The 18,816-nt window shown below is 38.7% G+C and overlaps 1 protein-coding gene across 4 annotated transcripts in view; it reads right to left on the reverse strand.

The window, feature by feature from the left end:
* PTK2 (protein tyrosine kinase 2) overlaps positions 1-18,816 on the reverse strand; it is a 265,648-nt gene that overhangs the window by 192,215 nt on the left and 54,617 nt on the right. For all 4 annotated transcript variants that reach the window (XM_081323023.1, XM_081323024.1, XM_081323022.1 and 1 more), the window contains one exon: positions 8,395-8,421. Coding sequence is in view for 2 of the 4 variants with exons in the window: in XM_081323022.1 (XP_081179148.1) it covers positions 8,395-8,421 (27 nt within the window). In the remaining 2 variants the exon portion in view is untranslated. The remainder of the gene's footprint in view (positions 1-8,394; positions 8,422-18,816) is intronic.

Below are 18,816 nucleotides of genomic sequence, written 5' to 3' on the forward strand. Positions count from 1 at the left end.
GTAGTTCCACTGATTAACTGTTCTAACTGTCAGAAAGTTTCTCTTTAGTTCTAGGTTGCTTCTCTCCTTGGTTAGTTTCCATCCGTTGCTTCTTCTCCTGCCTTCTGGTGCTTTGGACAATAGGTTTATTTAATTCCATTTATATCCTGCCCTTCTCCGAAGACCCCCCCACACACAGACAAATAGGTTCAAAGTAGGAGTACTGTCACTTCTGTGTGGCTAAAGCAATTGTGACAGGAATAGTGGGATCTCCCAACTCCTAACACATATTCACCCTTTTTGCAATACTTCCCCGTGCAAAATTCCTAACTGTGACAGGACACAAAAGTGAATCAAATCTAATGTCACCGTGCAACCTTTGTAACAGCAGCAAAAAACCATTTCTCATGCTCTTGACTCACTTCACCGAGTGGTGAAAATCACTTTTGATGAGTTTTTCCAAGGCATGCAATTAAAATTAAAGTTAAATGTATCAAAGAGTGGTGCATAAGAATAACATTTCAAGCATTCTGCTGTGATTATGGAAAGCAAGTTTAGGAATGAAAGTGTGCAATACCTTCAAAATCTGTTTTCCATGGTGATGACAGAAATAAAATCACCTGTGAGATTACTCTTGATTAATCCATTCTTATCTTGAGCATAACAGCTCATATGCTGAAACGGAGCTGTGCATCCAATTAAAAATCCTCTCCTCTCCAGCGCATACTATACTGGCCTAATTAGGGGTGGGTGGGTGTAGGCATTTTATACAGTGATGAAGATACTTCAAATCCATGTATAGAATTTGAGCAACTTGGCTCGAGAAGCCCCAGTGATTTGCATTCTCAAATCGTCGAGTCACATACTCATGGCCTCAATTAAAAAGCAAGAGCAAAGTAAGTGGCAAAAACATCAAAGCTGTGACAGAGATTAGAGAAATGTAGGCCAGCTCCCTTATGTGACGGTTTTAACAAGCTACCTAATCACACAACGCATTCGATGGCACACACTCAATCATCGCTACAAAAAAAGGTTCAACTATGCAATCAAAGACGAAAGGAAAAGTTCAGGATTACCCATTATCAGACAGCAACCAAAAGAAAATGGCATCTATACTTAATCCAATTGTCAACTGCCTTCTTCTATGGCTAAGGAGCACTGATAGAATTCCTTTTAATATATTGATTCCCACATAGAAGGAAAGGAAAGGAAAGGAAATGTTCAACATAAGTCTGGCAAACACGCGCAGGAGAATTAAAAGAGAGCATCAAGTAGTTCGGGCCTGGTCTTCAGGTTGTGCAGTTAGAACAAATAATCTGAGTAAAATCTGGAATTTTAGACTACCCTTGAAATTACTTTACGAAGAGAATGTTTTGAATGTTCACAAATCTATTAAAGAGATATTTGGCAAATATTTACTGGATTAGACAGTGCAGAAGTCACTAATAAAGCAGAGCTTGTTCATTTCCTATGAAACAAAGTATAGAATAAAAACTTTATTGTCACTTTAAATCTACACTATAATCAGTATACATTAAAATGAAATTTCGTAGCATTCAGCTCTCAAAAAAATACCATTATGCATATACCCACATACACACACATATAACTAGAAAGATCAATGGCCTGGAGAGTAAAACATACGAAGAATGGCTGCAGGACTTGGGTCTGGCTAGTCGCTAGTCTAAAGAAAAGAAGAAATAGGGGAGACACGATAGCAGTTATTCCAGTATCTGAGGGGCTGCCACAAGGCAGAGGGGGCCAGGTTGTTCACCAAAGCACCAGAGGGAAGGACGAGAAACAACTGTTGGAATCTGACCAAAGAGAGAAGCAACCTGGAATTAAGGAGAAACTTCCTAACAGTGAGGACAATTAATCAATAGAACAGCTTGTCTTCAGAAGCTGTGGGTGCTCCATCACTGGAGGCTTTTAAGAAGAGACTGGACATTCACCTGTCTGAAATGGTATAGGATCTCCTGCTTGAGCAGGGGGCTGGACTAGAAGACCTCCAAGGTCCCTTCCAACTTCATTCTGCAACTGTAATTAACCAGTGGGATAGCTTACCCCCAGAAATCAAGGGCGCTCCATTACTGGAGGTTTTTAAGAAGAGACTAGACTAGACAGTCACTTGTCTGCAATGGTATAGGATCTCCTGCTGGAGCAGGGGGCTGGACTAGAAGACCTCCAAGGTCCCTTCCAACCCTATTCTATTCTATTCTATTCTATTCTATTCTATTCTATTCTATTCTATTCTATTCTATTCTATTCTATTCTATTCTATTATTCTATTCTATTCTATTCTATTCTATTCTATTCTATTCTATTCTATTCTATTCTATTCTATTCTATTCTATTCTATTCTATTCTATTCTATTCTATTCCAAATGTATGATTTAGAATGGCAGGAACTGCTTTTAATCCAGCTACATAATCCCTATGGAGTTATGTTGTCCCAGTCTAGAATTTAGCTATCAATGTTGGAAGTGTCTTGAAAGATACACCGATGGCTTTAAGGCACAGAATTTTAATTTATCATAATGACACTTATTCTTTTGACAGCTAATTTATTATCCAATGTTAGCTGATACACTCATATACCCATACATACGCACTGTAGATTTAAGTCTGATTACTTATTGCAAATGGCAAAAACCAAAATCCTAAAAAGACAATGTAGACATAAGAAATTCAATTCCTAGCATCATAACTTGACACTTAAAAGGCAGAACAACAGAAAACAGGATTAGTTTGATTTTTCTATTATAATTCCACCCTTACACCCTGAAACTGGCCTATATAAGATTATCTCCTAGGAAATTATCATTAACATTGTCAAAAGGCAATTTATTCTTAAAACATATAGATTCAACCACAATTCTGCTTACTTCCTATCCTTTTCAATAGTTTAAGCTTGTCTCCAACGGTTCCTCTAGTATAAATACCAAATCATCCGCAAACACTTGCAATTCATATTTTTCATCTTTTATCTCCATTCCTTTGATTTCTGGATCCTGTCTAATGCTTCTATTCAACACTTCCGGTGTTAATATAAATAACAGTGGAGATAATGGACATCCTTGTCTTGTGCCTTTTTTATGTTAAAATTCTCTGTAGAGTCCCCGTTTACAATTACTTTTGCTGTTTGTCCATGATATATTGTCTTAATTATATTTACAAATTTCTCTCCAAAGTCCATACAGTTCAGTTGTTGTATCATAAACTGCCAATTTATGTTATCAAAGGCTTTCTGTGCATCTAAAAAAAATTAGTGCCATTTGTTTTCCTGGATGCATTTCGTAATATTCCAGTGTATCCAAAATAATTCTTAGGTTATTTTTTTATTTGTCTTTTTGGTAGAAATCCATTTTTGTCTGGATGAATAAATTCAATCCAAAATCTTTTCAGCCTCTCTGCTATTATTGAGGCAAAAATTTTATAATCCACATTTAATAGTGATATTGGTCTATAGTTCTTTATCTGTATCAAATCTGAATTTTCTTTTGGTATTAAAGTGATATTAGCTTTTGTCCCAAATGTTTGGTAATTTAGCCTCTAGTAACACCTCATTACAAACTTCTTTCATTGGTAAGCTTAATGTATCTTGTAAACATTCATAAAACTCTGTGGGTAACCCATCTGGTCCCGGAGTCTTGTCATTTTTTTGTCTTTTAATAGCCTCCATCAATTCCATCATTATTATTTTTTCATTTAACATATTTTTGAAGTTCTCTGGGATTTTTGGTAGCTTAGCTTTTTCCACGTATCGCATTACTTTTTCCCCGGAGATTTCTTGTACATCATACAGTTTTTCATAAAATTCTTTAACTATTTTTTTATATTATCATTTTTAAATTGTAGACAGCCTTTCTCATCTTGCGGTTTATCAGTTTCTTCTCTCTTTCTTTTCTCAATTTATAAGCTAAATCATCTACCCGGCTTGTTAGCATTTTTGAAAAAAAATTGTTTTGCCCTTTTAATTTGTTGAGCCAATTTTTCAGCTTCTACTAGGTTTAATTTGTGTTTTATTATCTCCATTTGTCTTTTAAGAACTTTCTTTTGTGGATCTATTTGTAATTCTAACTCCAGTTTTTTAAATTCTTCCTTTAATCTCGTTTGGTTTTTTTTTCCCTTGTTCTTTTTCGCCATATAGGTTATGGCTAGTCCTCTGAAATATGTTTTGGCCGTGTCCCACGCATTTTGAAGTGATGTCTCTTCTTTTTTTCTTTGAAGAATAATTCCATTTCCTTTAATGCTACTTGTATAAATTATTTCTCTTTTAATAAAGATTGATTCAGTGTCCACCTTAGTTTTTTCTTTACTCCTCTCCAAGTCAGCTTTATCGGATTATAATCGGCCCATATATTAGTTTCTCTCTCAATGTCATGAATATTTGTTTTCAATTCAGGAGATATCCATATCATGTCAATTCTAGACCATGATTTATGCCTATTCGAATAAAATATATACTGGGATTTTTTGGGGGTTCGTTTCTCTCCATATATCCTGTATGCAAATTTCTTCTGTCATTTTAAACAAATGCCTTAGGTCAGTGATGGCGAACCTTTTAGAGGCCGAGTGCCCAAACCGCAACCCAAAACCCACTTATGTATCGTCGGGGGCTGGGTGGGCGTGGCCCATTGGGTGGGTGTGGCCCATTGGGTGGGCGTGGCTGCAGTGATAAGGGCAGACTGGGTGGGACTAAAAGGTTCAATCACTCAATTCCAACTTTGCAAGATCTTTTTTTCCCCACGAGAAGTTGAAATTGATTGATTGAACCCTTTTTTTTTCACACGGCGGTGGAGGCCTAAAGCGAAAACCCAGCTAAAGGCCTAGGACTGGGGCAACAGAGCACGTGCCCACAGAGAGGGCTCTGCGTGCCACCTGTGGCACACGTGCCATAGGTTCGCCACCACGGCCTTAGGTAGTCTCTTTCTTCCCCTTTCCCCTATAATACTGCTTCTATAGTCTAGTTTTCCATCTACAATTGCATTAAAATATCCTACTATAATATATCCTACCTTTTCTTTTGTTGTGCTGATGAGAAATAAAGTTGCCCAATTTTCAGGCATTCCAAAAATTTATAATCTTGTTCTTTTATATGTTTTTCTTGAAGACAAATTAAATCCATTTTTTAGTTTTTGTAGTCGTGTAAAAAATTTTCCTTTTTGAGGGGGAGTTCAACCCATTCATTGAGAGAATCCCCTTTCCTTCTCCATCTTCTTTACTTATATTTAGAGTTTATTCTCCTAGTTGTTCTTCTCTGTCTCTGCTCTCTTGCCATTGTCCTTCCTTCTCAGTCTATAGTTCTATTTCTTCTTTTTCTCTTCATATAGTCACCTCTTCTGTTGTTGACTCTTCCTTTTTTCTAAATTGACTATCTGTTTGGGATTCTGGAATCTTTCCTTCAAAAAAAATTCTATGTCTGTCATAAAATTCTGCTGCCTTAAAGATGGAGTCCAATTTGTATCTTTTAGTGTCCCAGTTAATTAAAATCCCCGCCAGCCATCTAAAATTCACTCCTTTTTCGATTAATTTGGTAGTCAAAAATTGATATTGTTTTTGTGAATCTCTTATCCTCCTAGGGATCTGTTTCAAAACCACAATTTCCTTTTCTCTATATTGCAGTGGATCATCCCTCACTCTTCTCAATATTTTGTCCTTTATGGATTTCTTCACAAATCTAACATGTACCTCCCTGGGCACTTTATATCTCCTTGCGTAACTTGAGTTAATTCTAAATATTTGATCAATTTCTCTTTTCATTTCTCGTTTCCCACTTTCTAACGCTTCCGCTAACAGCTCTGTCATCAGTTCTGTAAGATCTTCTCCCTTGTTTTCAGGTATATTCTGAAATCTTAAGAAATGGGATGCCTTTTCCATTTCCTGTACTGCCACTGAATCTTCCAAGTTTTTATTTGCCTGCACCAGTCTTTGATATTCTTCCTTTATTTCCTCCATCTTTTGGTCAGTTTCCTCTGATTGAAAAGGATAGAAGAATTTGGAGAAGTAGCAGGATTGAAGATAAACAGAGGGAAAAAACTAAACTTATAGTTAAGGATCTTACAGATAAATAGAAAAAACAACTGTTAGGAAAAATAGATCTCCAGATAAGTTAAATATTTGGGAATATATCTAACAGCAAGATGTGCAACAATAAAAGAAGACCACTATATAAAACTATTAAATCAAATAAAACTGGATTTAGAAAAATGGAAAAATTTACAACTATCAATGTTAGGAAGAATAGCTACTGTGAAAATGATATTTTACCAAAATTCCTATTTCAAACAATACCCCCCCCCCAAAAAAATAGAGAAAAAATTATTTGACGATTTAAACATACTGATTTTGAAATTTATTTGGCAAGGGAATTAGATTAAAAATGTTACAAGAATCTAAAGAAAATGGAGGATTTGGTTTACCGAATTGGGTCTTATACTACCAAGCATGTGTTTGATATGGCTAAAAGAATGGATAACCCTTAGACATAAAAGATTATTACACTTGGAAGGACACAATTTATAACTAGGATGCCACGCTTTTCTATGGTATGGGAAGAATAAAATTCATAGATACTTCCAAAATCACTAAGAAAGAAACACATTAATTTTAGTATGGGAAATGATAAAAGGTAAAATTTATAGGAAAATACCAGGATGGCCTTCAACGATGGGAGCTTTTGTTCACCCAAACTTAACTAATTTTGAGAAAATTGTAACCTATAAAGATACTGCAACACTCTCTACATGGGGCTGCCCTTGAGGACCACTCGGAGGCTTCAAATGGTGCAGAATGCAGCCGTGTGAGTTGTGTTGGGGGTCTCCCGATACTCCCATGTTACACCTCTGCTCCGTGAGCTGCATTGGCTTCCAGTTGCCCTCCGGGTGAGATTCAAGGTGCTGGTGATGACCTATAAAGCCCTAAATGGCATGGGTCCGGAGTACCTAAGGGAGCACCTGCAGCCGGCGTCAACTTCCCTCCGCCCAGTGCACTCCCACAGAGAGGGCCTCCTCAGGGTGCCACCAGGCAGAGAATGTCGACTGGTGACCCCCAGGGGGAAGGCGTTCTCTGTGGGCGCGCCAGACCTTTGGAACCGTTTAGCGGTTGAGCTCCGGATGGCGCCGGACCTTCACTCCTTCCGACGTGATCTAAAAACTTACTTATTTGAACAAGCCGGCCTGGTCTGATGGGTTTGGGGTTTTAATTACTGTTTTTAACTAATTTATTGTATTCGGGCACAATTGTTTAATTTGTTTTTAATTTTTGTATTTTGTACTTTTGGTATTTATTGCCCTGTACACCGCCCTGAGTCCTTCGGGAGAAGGGCGGTATATAAATTAAATAAATAATAAATAATAATAATATTTTGAATACTGAAGGGAAATTAAAATCTAAACAAGAGTTGGAAGATCAGGGTACTGATTTATCATGGTGGCCTCAATTGCAAATACAACTGAGATATGAGAAAGATGCTAGAATACGTGGTTTTTATAAAGACCAGACAATGTTTGATCAGGTATTGTTGACTTAAGATGAAAAGTAGATTAAGAAATTGTATAATTTTCTATTAAATTTAAAAATGGAAGAAGTGAAAGAAACAATGATAACATGGGCAAAAAATTTTGGGCACAATATAGAATTAGAAAAATGGCAAAATCTTTAGGAAAGAAATTATAAATTGACAATGGCGACTGCTTATAAAGAAAATGTACACAAAATGTTTTATAGATGGCACTTATCACCTGCAAGATTAGCAAAAAATGTTTAAAAACATGTCTAGTAACTGTTGGAATAAAAAACCAGGCATGTACCATCATCTTTAGTGGACGTGCCCTAAAGCAAAGAAATTTTGGACAAAAATGCTTATTTGGCTAGAAAAGATGTTAAGAAAAGACGTGTATTTTAAATCAGAATTATTTTTATTAGGTATAATATCAGAAAAATATGATAAAGAAAGTGTATATTTAATGTTCCATGTATTAACAGCAGCAAGAATTGTATTTGCTCAGTAGTGGAAAAATGGAGAAACACCATCTGAAGAAGAGATAATCAAGAAAAGACTGGACTGTGCAGAAATGGATAGACTTACACTGAAGATTAAAGAAAAAGAAGAATATTTTCAAATATGGGATGTATTTTATCAATGGCTGGAAAAACAGGGTAGAGAATAGCAATTTAATGTGTATTATTAAATAAAAGAAATGAACCCAGGCAACACGTTGTTTACGAAGCACTTACGAATTGTAAATGTAGAAAACTTAATAAAATATTATAAAGAAAAAATCTGCTTACTTCCTGCCTAAAACAAAGGAAACAAAAGGAAAAACTTTCTATTCTGTATCATAATTTGATACCTAGCAAATAACAAGTGCCATTTACTGGAATTACAAATTATTAAAAAAAAAAATCACTTACCTGCCGAAAAGGAAAGCCTGGATAGATCTGCAATAATAATAATAAAACACATCAGTTTAATCTGGATTCAATTCAAAAATTGGAAATGCTGTAATTTTTCTTGAACATTCTCATGTCCTATTTAACAGTTTTCGCAGTTAGGTCAATAGTCCATTTAATAAGGCTGCGATTATAATATATTTGAATACAGTATTTAGGAATTACGACGACATGCCAATGTAAATTCTACCTTTTCCATATGCTCATATTTTGCTATGCTTATGAGATGCATGTTCAATATGTCATATTAATTTCATATATTATACTTAAAAATACAATATATTGTTAAATATTAATCCTTGAAATATTTAAATACTTTCACCTTTGTTATTTTCTAATTATCAAGAAAATAAATATAGATAAAAAAGGGACGCAGTGGCTTAGTGGGTTAGGACGCTGAGCTTGTCGATCAGAAGGTCGGCAGTTTGGCGGGTCAAATCCCGAGTGCCGCATAACAGAGTGAGCGCCTGTTACGCGTCCCAGCTTCTGCCAACCTAGCAGTTCGAAAGCACGTAAAAATGCAAGTAGAAAAATAGGGACCACTACGGTGGGAAGGTAACAGCGTTCCGTGCGCCTTTGGCATCTAGTCATGCCAGCCACATGACCACGGAGACGTCCTCGGACAAGCGCTGGCTCTTCGGCTTTGAAACGGAGATGAGCACCGGCGCCTAGAATTGGAAACGACTAGCACGCATGTGCGGGGGAACCTTTACCTTTACCTTATCTATAATAATTGGACAATAAATCAAAATCATAGCAGACTAAAATACTGCTCAAAAAAATAAAGGGAACACAAGATAAAGACATCCTACTATTAAATACAGTACATTGTGTTGTTTAAGTATTCCCTTTATTTTTTTGAGCAGTATATATAAAATGCATAAAAATGGCTTGTCAGCTCCAATACCAAATCAAACTGGCCAGTGACCCTCTGTCAATCCAATCCACCTTACAGTGTTTTTGTAATGGGGAAATAAAGAGGGGGGAATAATAGATATATTTGCTGCCTTGAATTATAGATATGGGGGATATTATTATTATGGTTACATACTCAGCCAGATGTTTAGACTGGATTTGGCATTTTTGTCCATTTACTCCAAGTACAGTGAGGGGAAAAAAGTATACGTTTGCCCACTGACAAAGAAATGATCGGCCTGTAATTTTAACGGTAGGTTTACTTTAACAGTGAGAGACAGTAACAGCAAAAAAATCCAGAAAAATGCATTTCAAAAGTTATAAATTGATTTGCATTTTAATGAGTGAAATAAGTATTTCACCCCTTCGCAAAACATGACTTAGTACTTGGTGGCAAAACCCTTGTTGGCAATCACAGAGGTCAGACATTTTCATTTATTATTGCAATACGTCTTGTTAGCATCCTTGTATATTTAAGTAGAGTGGTCATTGTGGCATGGAATACATAAAGTAATTCAAATAATGCAACTTGATTCAAGTAATTGTTTGATTACTTGGCTGCATTATTTCATATGAATTATCTGATTACTTTATCAGGTAATTATTACTTGATTACTTGAAGATTGATTCAAGTAACTGAATTACTCAAAGTAATACAATTCGATACTTAATTCAGATTAAAATGCTAGTTAAAAAAACACCTTTAAATCTGAAAGGGATGAGAAGGCATATGGAAATGCAACTATAATCAATATCTTATTCACTGAAAAACAGGCATTTTCATGAATTTTGGTGGGGCTCACATTTTCTAAATTTACTTGTTCATTTTTATTAAATGTTTATAACTCATCTCGCTGCAAGGCAGATTAAACCATAGATAGACAGAGTATAAAATCACATTAAAATTGCAATAACATACAATTATAACTAAAGATGGGGAGGAAAGGCATGAAGAATTTTCACGCAATTCGTCATGCCTTTCCTCCCCATCTTTAGTTATAATTGTATTTTATTGCAATTTTAATGTGACTTTATACTCTCTCTGATTTTATACTCTGTCTGTTTGAGTTAACACTTCTCACGTTGTACACCTGATGCATCAACTCTAGCCTAAAAATAAGAAATAATAAAAAGAAACATATTTACAAAGCCAACAGAAACCCTGGAAGGTATTGACTGAAGCATATTCATGAGTTCTACGACCCAACAGGAAAAGGGGTTACAATATTTTCTTTTCAGAGCTTGCTGAGACTCTGGATGTGCTGCCAAAGAAAAAGCAGTGGCCTCAATGACCTACAACTGTTTTCTAGTAAGCTATAAAGACCTGTTTCTATGACACGAAATACCCAATCATCCGTGAACATAGTCTTGTTTGTACTAGATGACATCCTCGGTTTATCTTTGAAATGGATCAGTGATTCAACATACATCCACATACATCAAAGACAAGACTTATGACAAGGTACAAAGCCCCGCTACTTTGAACTGCACACAATCAGAGCAATCTTCCAAGTATATATTTTTTTTAAAAAAAATGCTCTCCCGAGTTTCACTATATCACACAGCTCAAGGAACGCCGAAACGATTTGTGAAATAAACTGCAATGGTATCAGAAGAGCTTTTAAAAATAGAATAGGATTTATCCAAGTTATGATCTTTTCATCGTCCTATTCATTGGCAAGAAAGAATGCCAATTACTTACTCAAATTTCAAGACCGTCCCTGGAATGTGCATGGCTAAATTACACGAGGTGGTGAAATTTTGAACACACGAAGAGGGTGTCAAACTATTCTCCAAAGCACCTGAAGGCAGGACCAGAAACAATGGTTGGAAACCGACCAAAGAGAGAAGCAACCTGAAATTAAGGAGAAACTTCCTGACAGGGAGGACAATCAACCAGTGGAACAGCTTGCCACCAGTCATCGTGGACGCTCCATCACTGGAGATTTTTAAGAAGAGGCTAGACAATCACTTGTCTGAGATGGTATAGGTCCTCCTGCTTGACTAGAAGACCTCCAAGGTCCCTTCCAGCTCTATTCTATTCAATTCAATTCCTATGACTTTACGGAAACTTCATTCCAGTAAATAAATAGGCAAAGGAATATATACAGATCATGGATAGGAGAACACTTAAAATCTGTAAATTTAAGTTGCTCTGGCCACCATATATTGGCTGTAACAAAGAGCTCCTACTACATATATTGGTGACCTTGCCAAACATACCTGTTACTGGCTAGAATCTAAAACCCAAATAGAATATAAATAAATAAATAGGGGGGAAAAAAGGCAGGAATATTTTCAAGTACCCGGGACCTACAGAAATGTCTCTCAATAAAAAATAATCAATTCCAAGTTGTAGAAAAACAAACATTTCACAGTAGCAACTGTGACTTAGTTGACCGATCATACATATTTTGACCCCTGTCAGTTTTGATTAATTTAAGAAACAATATTTCGGCATTGGGTAGCATGATTTATGTCAGGGCTTTTCAACCTTTCCACCGGTTCACCTCCCGTTTTCAACCTTTTCACCCATTGTACCACTTTTAGGATAAGGCAATATCCGAGTACCACCAGTCGCCCAGCAAGGTGTCAAAAATTTGACACCCCCCCCCAAAAAAAGAGGAAAAAAATGATAAAGTACAGGTAGTCCTCGACTTACAACAATTCGCTTAGTGACTGTTCAAAGTTACAATGGCACTGGAAAAAAAGTGAATTACAACCATTTTTCACTTACGACTGTTGCAGCATCCCCAGGGTCATGTGATTTACATTAGGATGCTTGGCAACTGCTAAGCTTGTAAGCCGCCCTGAGTCTTCGGAGAAGGGCGGGATATAAATGGAATTAAAATTAAAAAAAAACTGATTCATACTTATAACATTCAGTGTCCCAGGGTCATGTGATCAATGGCCAGGGGTGTGGCCAGCTCATCACTCAGGTTGGGGGGTGCCTGTGTGTGTGCGTGTGGGGAAATCCGTGGGTCTCTGGTGGAGGGGACTGGGATGTGTGTCTTCCCTCTCTCCCATTGTCCCTTCCTTTCTTCTTTCCTTCCTTTCTCTCCCTCTTTGTCCCTTCCTTCCTTCCTTCCCTCCCTCCCATTGTCCTGTGCTACGCCGCCCAGATCCCAGCCTGGTTTTGGCAGGTAGCGGCGCATTCTCATCCACACGGAGCAGCCGGGCGAAGTAAACTACCGACATCCGGGTCCTGCCTACATGCGCCTCAGCCTCTGTGCACGCACAGGCAGGGCGGGGATGACGCCGGTTCACTTCCCGTTTTCAGGCACGTACATTACGAACCGGCTACTGATTTATGGAAGTCCATTTTGGAATATTTTACTGTGGACGAGGTGTTTCTTCCTATAAAACAACCCATCTAGCCAGCTTTTGGAAATGAAACCTGGTTCTTTTTGAGCGATGGGGAATTCTCGCCCACTTGAGCAAAACGCACATATAACCAGAATCTTCCTGACTTGTGAGCAATACGGAGTCTTCTGGATGGGTGATTTTAATTTTGACGCAAGACACATTTGATTCAAATCAAACTGGTCCTAATTATGACACCTGCCAAGCTGGTGTAATACCGATTCAATATAATTTAATGCTTTGGGTAAAACGGTTTTAGCCAAGGAATTTCATTCGGGTGCAGAATGAATCTGCTTTGTCCTTCTTTCCAACATCTCCCCCCCCAGCCCCACCCCTTGCAGCAACAGTAAAACAAATAAAATAACTTGGGAGCTGTTTCAGCGTGTTCTGAAAAATAATGACTCTGCTTCGGACTGATCTACCACTAACGGTAGATCTTAGGGTCTTGCGGAAGAACAGGGTAGAACAATGGCTAATGACCCTCTTTTACCGGTCTACCATAGAGAGCGTCCTCTCGTATGGTATCGTGGTTTGGTATGCTGGTCTGACAGCCGCAGATAAAAAAGTATTACAGAGGGTAGTGAGCACAGCACAAGACATTGTGGGCTGTTCCCTGACACCACTGGATGACCTCGCCAGGGCTCGTTGCCTTGGAAGAGTGAGGAAGATTCTCAGGGATGACTCACACCCTGGACGGTATCTCTTTACTCTCCTACCATCCGGTAGGAGATATAGGAATATAGCCAGCCGTACCAACAGGCTGAAAAACAGCTTTTATCCGTGGGCTGTTAGGCTTTTAAATGGGATATAATCTTATGCAGAATTGACTTGGGAGGCCGGTGTGTGGTGTAGTTGGTCCACATGGTGTGGTAGGATGGAGGGTTTGTTGTCACTGCGTGTTGGGGGGAGAGAGCACGGGGGGGAGGCTCAGCTAATCTCAATGTACACATGTTGTACTTTGACAATAAAGGTTTATTATTATTATCACGGTCCCCAAAGGTAGAGAGGTTTTACGCAGTTTTACTCATCTTTCTGTCATTAATCAGGTAACAGCATCATTCCGAATGGAGGCCGGGATTGTTCAGTGTTTCTTAATGCCTACCTAGCATGCTACCTCTGAATTCAAAGTAGAAAAACTGCCAAGAAAGCTCTTCCTACAGTCCTGTCGAATTAGACAAGAGAGAAGGGCAGTATCACCCATGGCAACATTATTTTGTTCAGAGCTCCTTTGTTGCAAAGAGCTTTTGTAAGAAAGATACCCATCTTTGAACTTTTAAGTTGGTGAATTTTCATCTCGGAGAAGAAAGGCAAAAATTGCACTGGGCTCTAACCGTCCACGGCATCACTGTATATCGAGGCTCAAAAAGATGAAAAATCTGAAGCAAAAGATGAAATATTGAAATTAGTAAAAAAAAAAGGGGGCAACAAGGCTTCCTAAGAAGCATACTAAAAAACAAAAAACAAAGGTGCTTTTTTCACGAGGCAACTGGACTTTCTGGTTTTTTCTTTGAAGACGTTTCGCTTTTCATCCAAGAGGCTTCTTCAGCTCTGACTGAAGGGTGGAGAACGGGAGGATTTATACTCCTTGCAGACAGCTGCTCATTTGCCTTCTTTTGGAGAGTCGTTGAGGCTACTTGGAGGTTTTACCTCTGTCCTCGGGGTCAGCTGAGTGGTGCAAATGGGTGTGGAGCCTTCTTGGCTGCTGGATGTTTTCTGCCCTGGGTCTCTTCTCTGTTGAGGACGGGCACAGGCTGATGGGGATGAGTCTGTGTTGTCTGCATCTCAAACTGAAGTGCAAACGGTTCCTGTAGTCTGCAATGTTTTCTGGAAATCCATTCACACTCCCGCACCATTCGAAGGGGGTTCGTCCCAAAGTGCATAGCTAAATATCTGTAGAGATTCTCAGTCATCCAGGCATGGTTGTCCCCAAGGTGTTTTTTCAGGAGGCAACTGGACTTTGCTTTTCTTCCACTCCACACCATCCAGTCAGAGCTGAAGAAGCTTCTTGGATGAGGAGCGAAACGTCTTCAAAGAAAAACAAGGAAGTCCAGTTGCCTCCTGAAAAAGCACTTTTGGGACAACCACGACCTAGATGACTGAGAAGTTATAGACACATAACTCAAGAAAAAAAAATTAAAATATTACAGGACTTTAAAAAAAAAGCGGGCAACTAAACTTCATTTTTGATGTGTGCTGTTGTGCCCACGGTTAAAAAAAAATGACAGTAAAGGTTATCTTATCAAAAGAAGATGTATAAACTATTTTTTTCAAAATGTGGAGAAATAATGCAGTAGACAATTTGCTTCTTTAAATAGCCTTTCCAGTGGTTGTTCTCTCCCACACCCCCACACCCCAGGCAATGCTCCACTTTTCCTCTTAAAAGAAGTGCTCTCAATTCATTACGAATTCCAGAGATGCTGTCAAACCAAATTCATTCCTGGTGTGACTGAATTTGTCAACTGTCTCAACAGTCTAACTGCTTGCGGGAATTTATTTATTTATTTTATTTATTTTAATCCCATTTATATCCCGCCCTTCTCCGCCCTTCTTCTAAGATTTCTAAATCTTAGCTCCCGATTTTCAGAAAATTGTGCAGTATCCGCAAAGGTCACAAACCAAAGTGCGCTGAAAAACAGTTACGTCTTCAAAACTAATAATGGCGTGCCTATGAATGATCTTATCCAGCATAGCACTGTATTTTCCCTTAAATGTGTGGGGCAGATTAAATCAATTTGTATGCATTAACATAATGACATAACTGGGGGTTTTCTCAATACTCCACAACAAGGTTTAACTTCAAGGATTGCTATTTTAAAAGCATTTTTAGATGACAGGGGTACCTTTTGACAAGAAAAGAAATGTAGCTTTTGAGAGAGAGAGAGAGAGAGAGAGAGAGAGAGAGAGAGAGAGAGAGAGAGAGAGAGAGAGAGAGAGAGAGAGAGAGAGAGAGAGAGAGAGAGAGAGAGAGAGATGTGTAAAAACAATATTTTTATTTATTTTTATTTTAATTCCATTTATATCCCGCCCTTCTCCGAAGACTCAGGGCGGCTTACAAGCTTAGCAGTAGCCTTCATTCTATGTATATGCCTGCTTGTTAGGGCTTTCACACACACCCCAAGCGACATTATTATAAAGTCAGCTTAATTGCCCCCAACAATCTGGGTCCTCATTTTACCCACCTCGGAAGGATGGAAGGCCGAGTCAACCTTGAGCCTGGTGGGATGCGAACCTACACTAATTGCAGGCAGCTGGTGTTACTTAAGGAGGCATTCGCCCACTGCTCCACCAAGGCTCTTAATATATATTTGTTACAATGTTACAATAGAGAACATAGAACTCAACAGAAATGTTCCTAATTTAATCAATAGTTTGCATTTATTTCTGCTCCCAGAAAGTAGGAGAATGGAGCATGTGTTGGATACCTTGCAGGCCAACAGTCAAAGGCTGTGAAAATCTCCATCAAATATTTTGCTTGGGGCGTTTGAATGGAAAAGGCAGTTAATACATTTTATAAATATTATCATACTTGGAAGGTTGAAGTTGGTATACCAGGGATTTTAGTACTTCAGTTTTCATGTTAAGATGCAAGCACTTTTCCAGACCTAATCTGTGTGCAAACGTCTCGGAGCACTCTTCCAGCAAGTTAGGAATGCTGCGTTAAATTTTGCATTTAGGAAAAATCACAGCCACACTTACTTCATTCTTTTCACCAAACTGCTACTTGGCGAATAATACTTATTTCCCCGGTATCGTGGGGCTGAGCTCCCCCCCTCCCCCGCACTATCAAGCTTTCCATTTTTTATAAGGAATAAGAGCCAAGCCAAGCATCTTTAAGAAGCCAAATAACCAGTTTTATAAATGGCAAAGGTGGCACCCGGGACCGAGGGCCTGGCAATCTGGCAAATGGCAAAGATGTCACGTGGGATCAAGTGCATGGTAATCTGGGAGAATAAAGCAGTGACAAGTGCTTGTAAGTGAGATTAAAAAATAATAATAATAATAATGAACAGTTAAAACTCAGAGCACACACTCCAAATTTGAATTGAGATGCCTCTCAATCTTTTATTTCGTCTTCAGTCGAGCTGCTTCCACTACATCCTCAAGCAGAGTGCTGAAGAACAGCATGTTCACCTGGTCTGCTGGTGACCATCTGCTGGAGCAAATATCGGCTGCATTTAATCACACATTATGCACACACGTAGTAGAAGAGACACTCCAACGGGCCTCACAAAATATTTAATTATTGCATACGCTTTGCAACCGTTGAAACTTACTTCAGTGTTTCTGGTTTAGACTGAATTATTACCCATACGGTAATTATTAGGATTTTTTTTTTCTGAAATTAACGGTTCATAATTAGCTTTGCCCACAACAGGTTGCTGCTATTTTGAAAAGACACTGCACAGACATAGACTGAGTCATACTTGGAATAAATACAGTACTCACTACTGAATCCACTGGAATCGCTGGGACTTTTTCAAAGTTCCACTGATTTAAGTGTATCTACTCTAAATGGGATTAAAGCCCAGCTTTTTTTTTTAGCATATTTGCCTCTCATCCGGTGAAAAAAGTAAGGTTCTACATTTAGGCAAGAAAAACCAAATGTACAGGTGTAGTATAGGGGGTACCTTGCTCAATAGTAGTAACTGTGAGAGGGATCTCGGAGTCCTAGTGGAGAATCACTTCAATATGAGCCAGCAATGTGCTGCAGCTGCCAAAAAAGCCAACACAGTGCTAGGCTGCATTAACAGAGGGAGAGAATCAAGACCATGTGAAGTGTTAATACCACTTTACAAGGCCTTGGTAAGGCCACACTTGGAATACTGCATCCAGTTTTGGTCACCATGATGTAAAAAAGATGTCGAGACTCTAGAAAGAGTACAGAGAAGAACAACAAAGATGATTGGGGGGCTGGAGGCTAAAACATATAAGGAACGGTTGCTGGAATTGGGTATGTCTACTTTAATGAAGAGAAGGACGAGTGGGGACATGATAGCAGTCTTCCAATATCTCAGGGGCTGCCCCACAGAAGAGGGAGTCAAGCTATTCTCCAGAGCACCTGAAGGCAGGACAAGAAGCAATGGATGGAAACTAATCAAGGACAGAAGCAACCTAGAACTAAGGAGAAACTTCCTGACAGTTAGAACAATTAACCAGTGGAACATCCTGCCTCCAGAAGTGGTGAATGCTCCAACCCTGGAAGTTTTTAAGAAGAGACTGGACAGCCATTTGTCCGAAATGGTATGGGGTTTCCTGCCTGAGCAGGGGGTTGGACTAGATGACCTCTAAGGTCCCTTCCAACTTTTATTATTATTGTTATTGTTGTTGTTGTTGTTGTTATTATTATTATTATTATTATTATTATTATTATTATTATTAATTATTATTAATGCATTTTTATCATCCACATATTAGCAACTGACAATTTCACAGTAGCAAACAACTGAAGTTTATGTATCTTTTTTTAAAAAAGGAGGAGGAGGAGGAGGAGGAGGAGGAGGAGGAGGAGGAGATGATTGGTGTAAGGCAGTAATTATACCCCGCTATACCTTAGACTAGGCAAAAGGCAGCACCGGCTTATATCAGCAACTTACCACAGAATAGTCTTTCCATGCAGGTTTTTCTCATACAAAGATGTATTTTTTTTCCTCACTTCAGTCTATTGTATTGAAATCCACGCAGTTAAACGTGTTTCGCCCACCCTCCAATTTCACACACAGCGCAACGCAACGCAGTAGCCTTTGCTTGTGAGCTTACTGCGGGCTGCTGCTGCAAAGCTGCTGAAACTTCCTTTTGTCTCCTTTCACTCCAAAGTCCGGCAAAGCCAACAAAAGGCATCCATCACTAAGTCCATTAGCTTCGGCTGACCAGACAATTCCAGCCCGCCAGATGGGTAAACGTATTTTGCTAACTCTGGCTGCAGCAGCCACAATAAATCCTAACAGGGCCACAGCAACAGCAGTCGCCCTTTTGAATCTATCTCGTCCTGCTCAGAATTTTTTGTGTGCCCGTCCTGGTTCAGCTGAAAGCTTCGTGGTCTAATATTTATTTTTATTCGTACAGCGGCATCCGTAAGCCTGCCTGAAACTTCCCCCCTTTGTATTA

The sequence above is a fragment of the Vipera berus genome (assembly GCF_964194415.1).
Source record: "Vipera berus genome assembly, chromosome: 3".
Classification (NCBI taxonomy): domain Eukaryota; kingdom Metazoa; phylum Chordata; class Lepidosauria; order Squamata; family Viperidae; genus Vipera; species Vipera berus.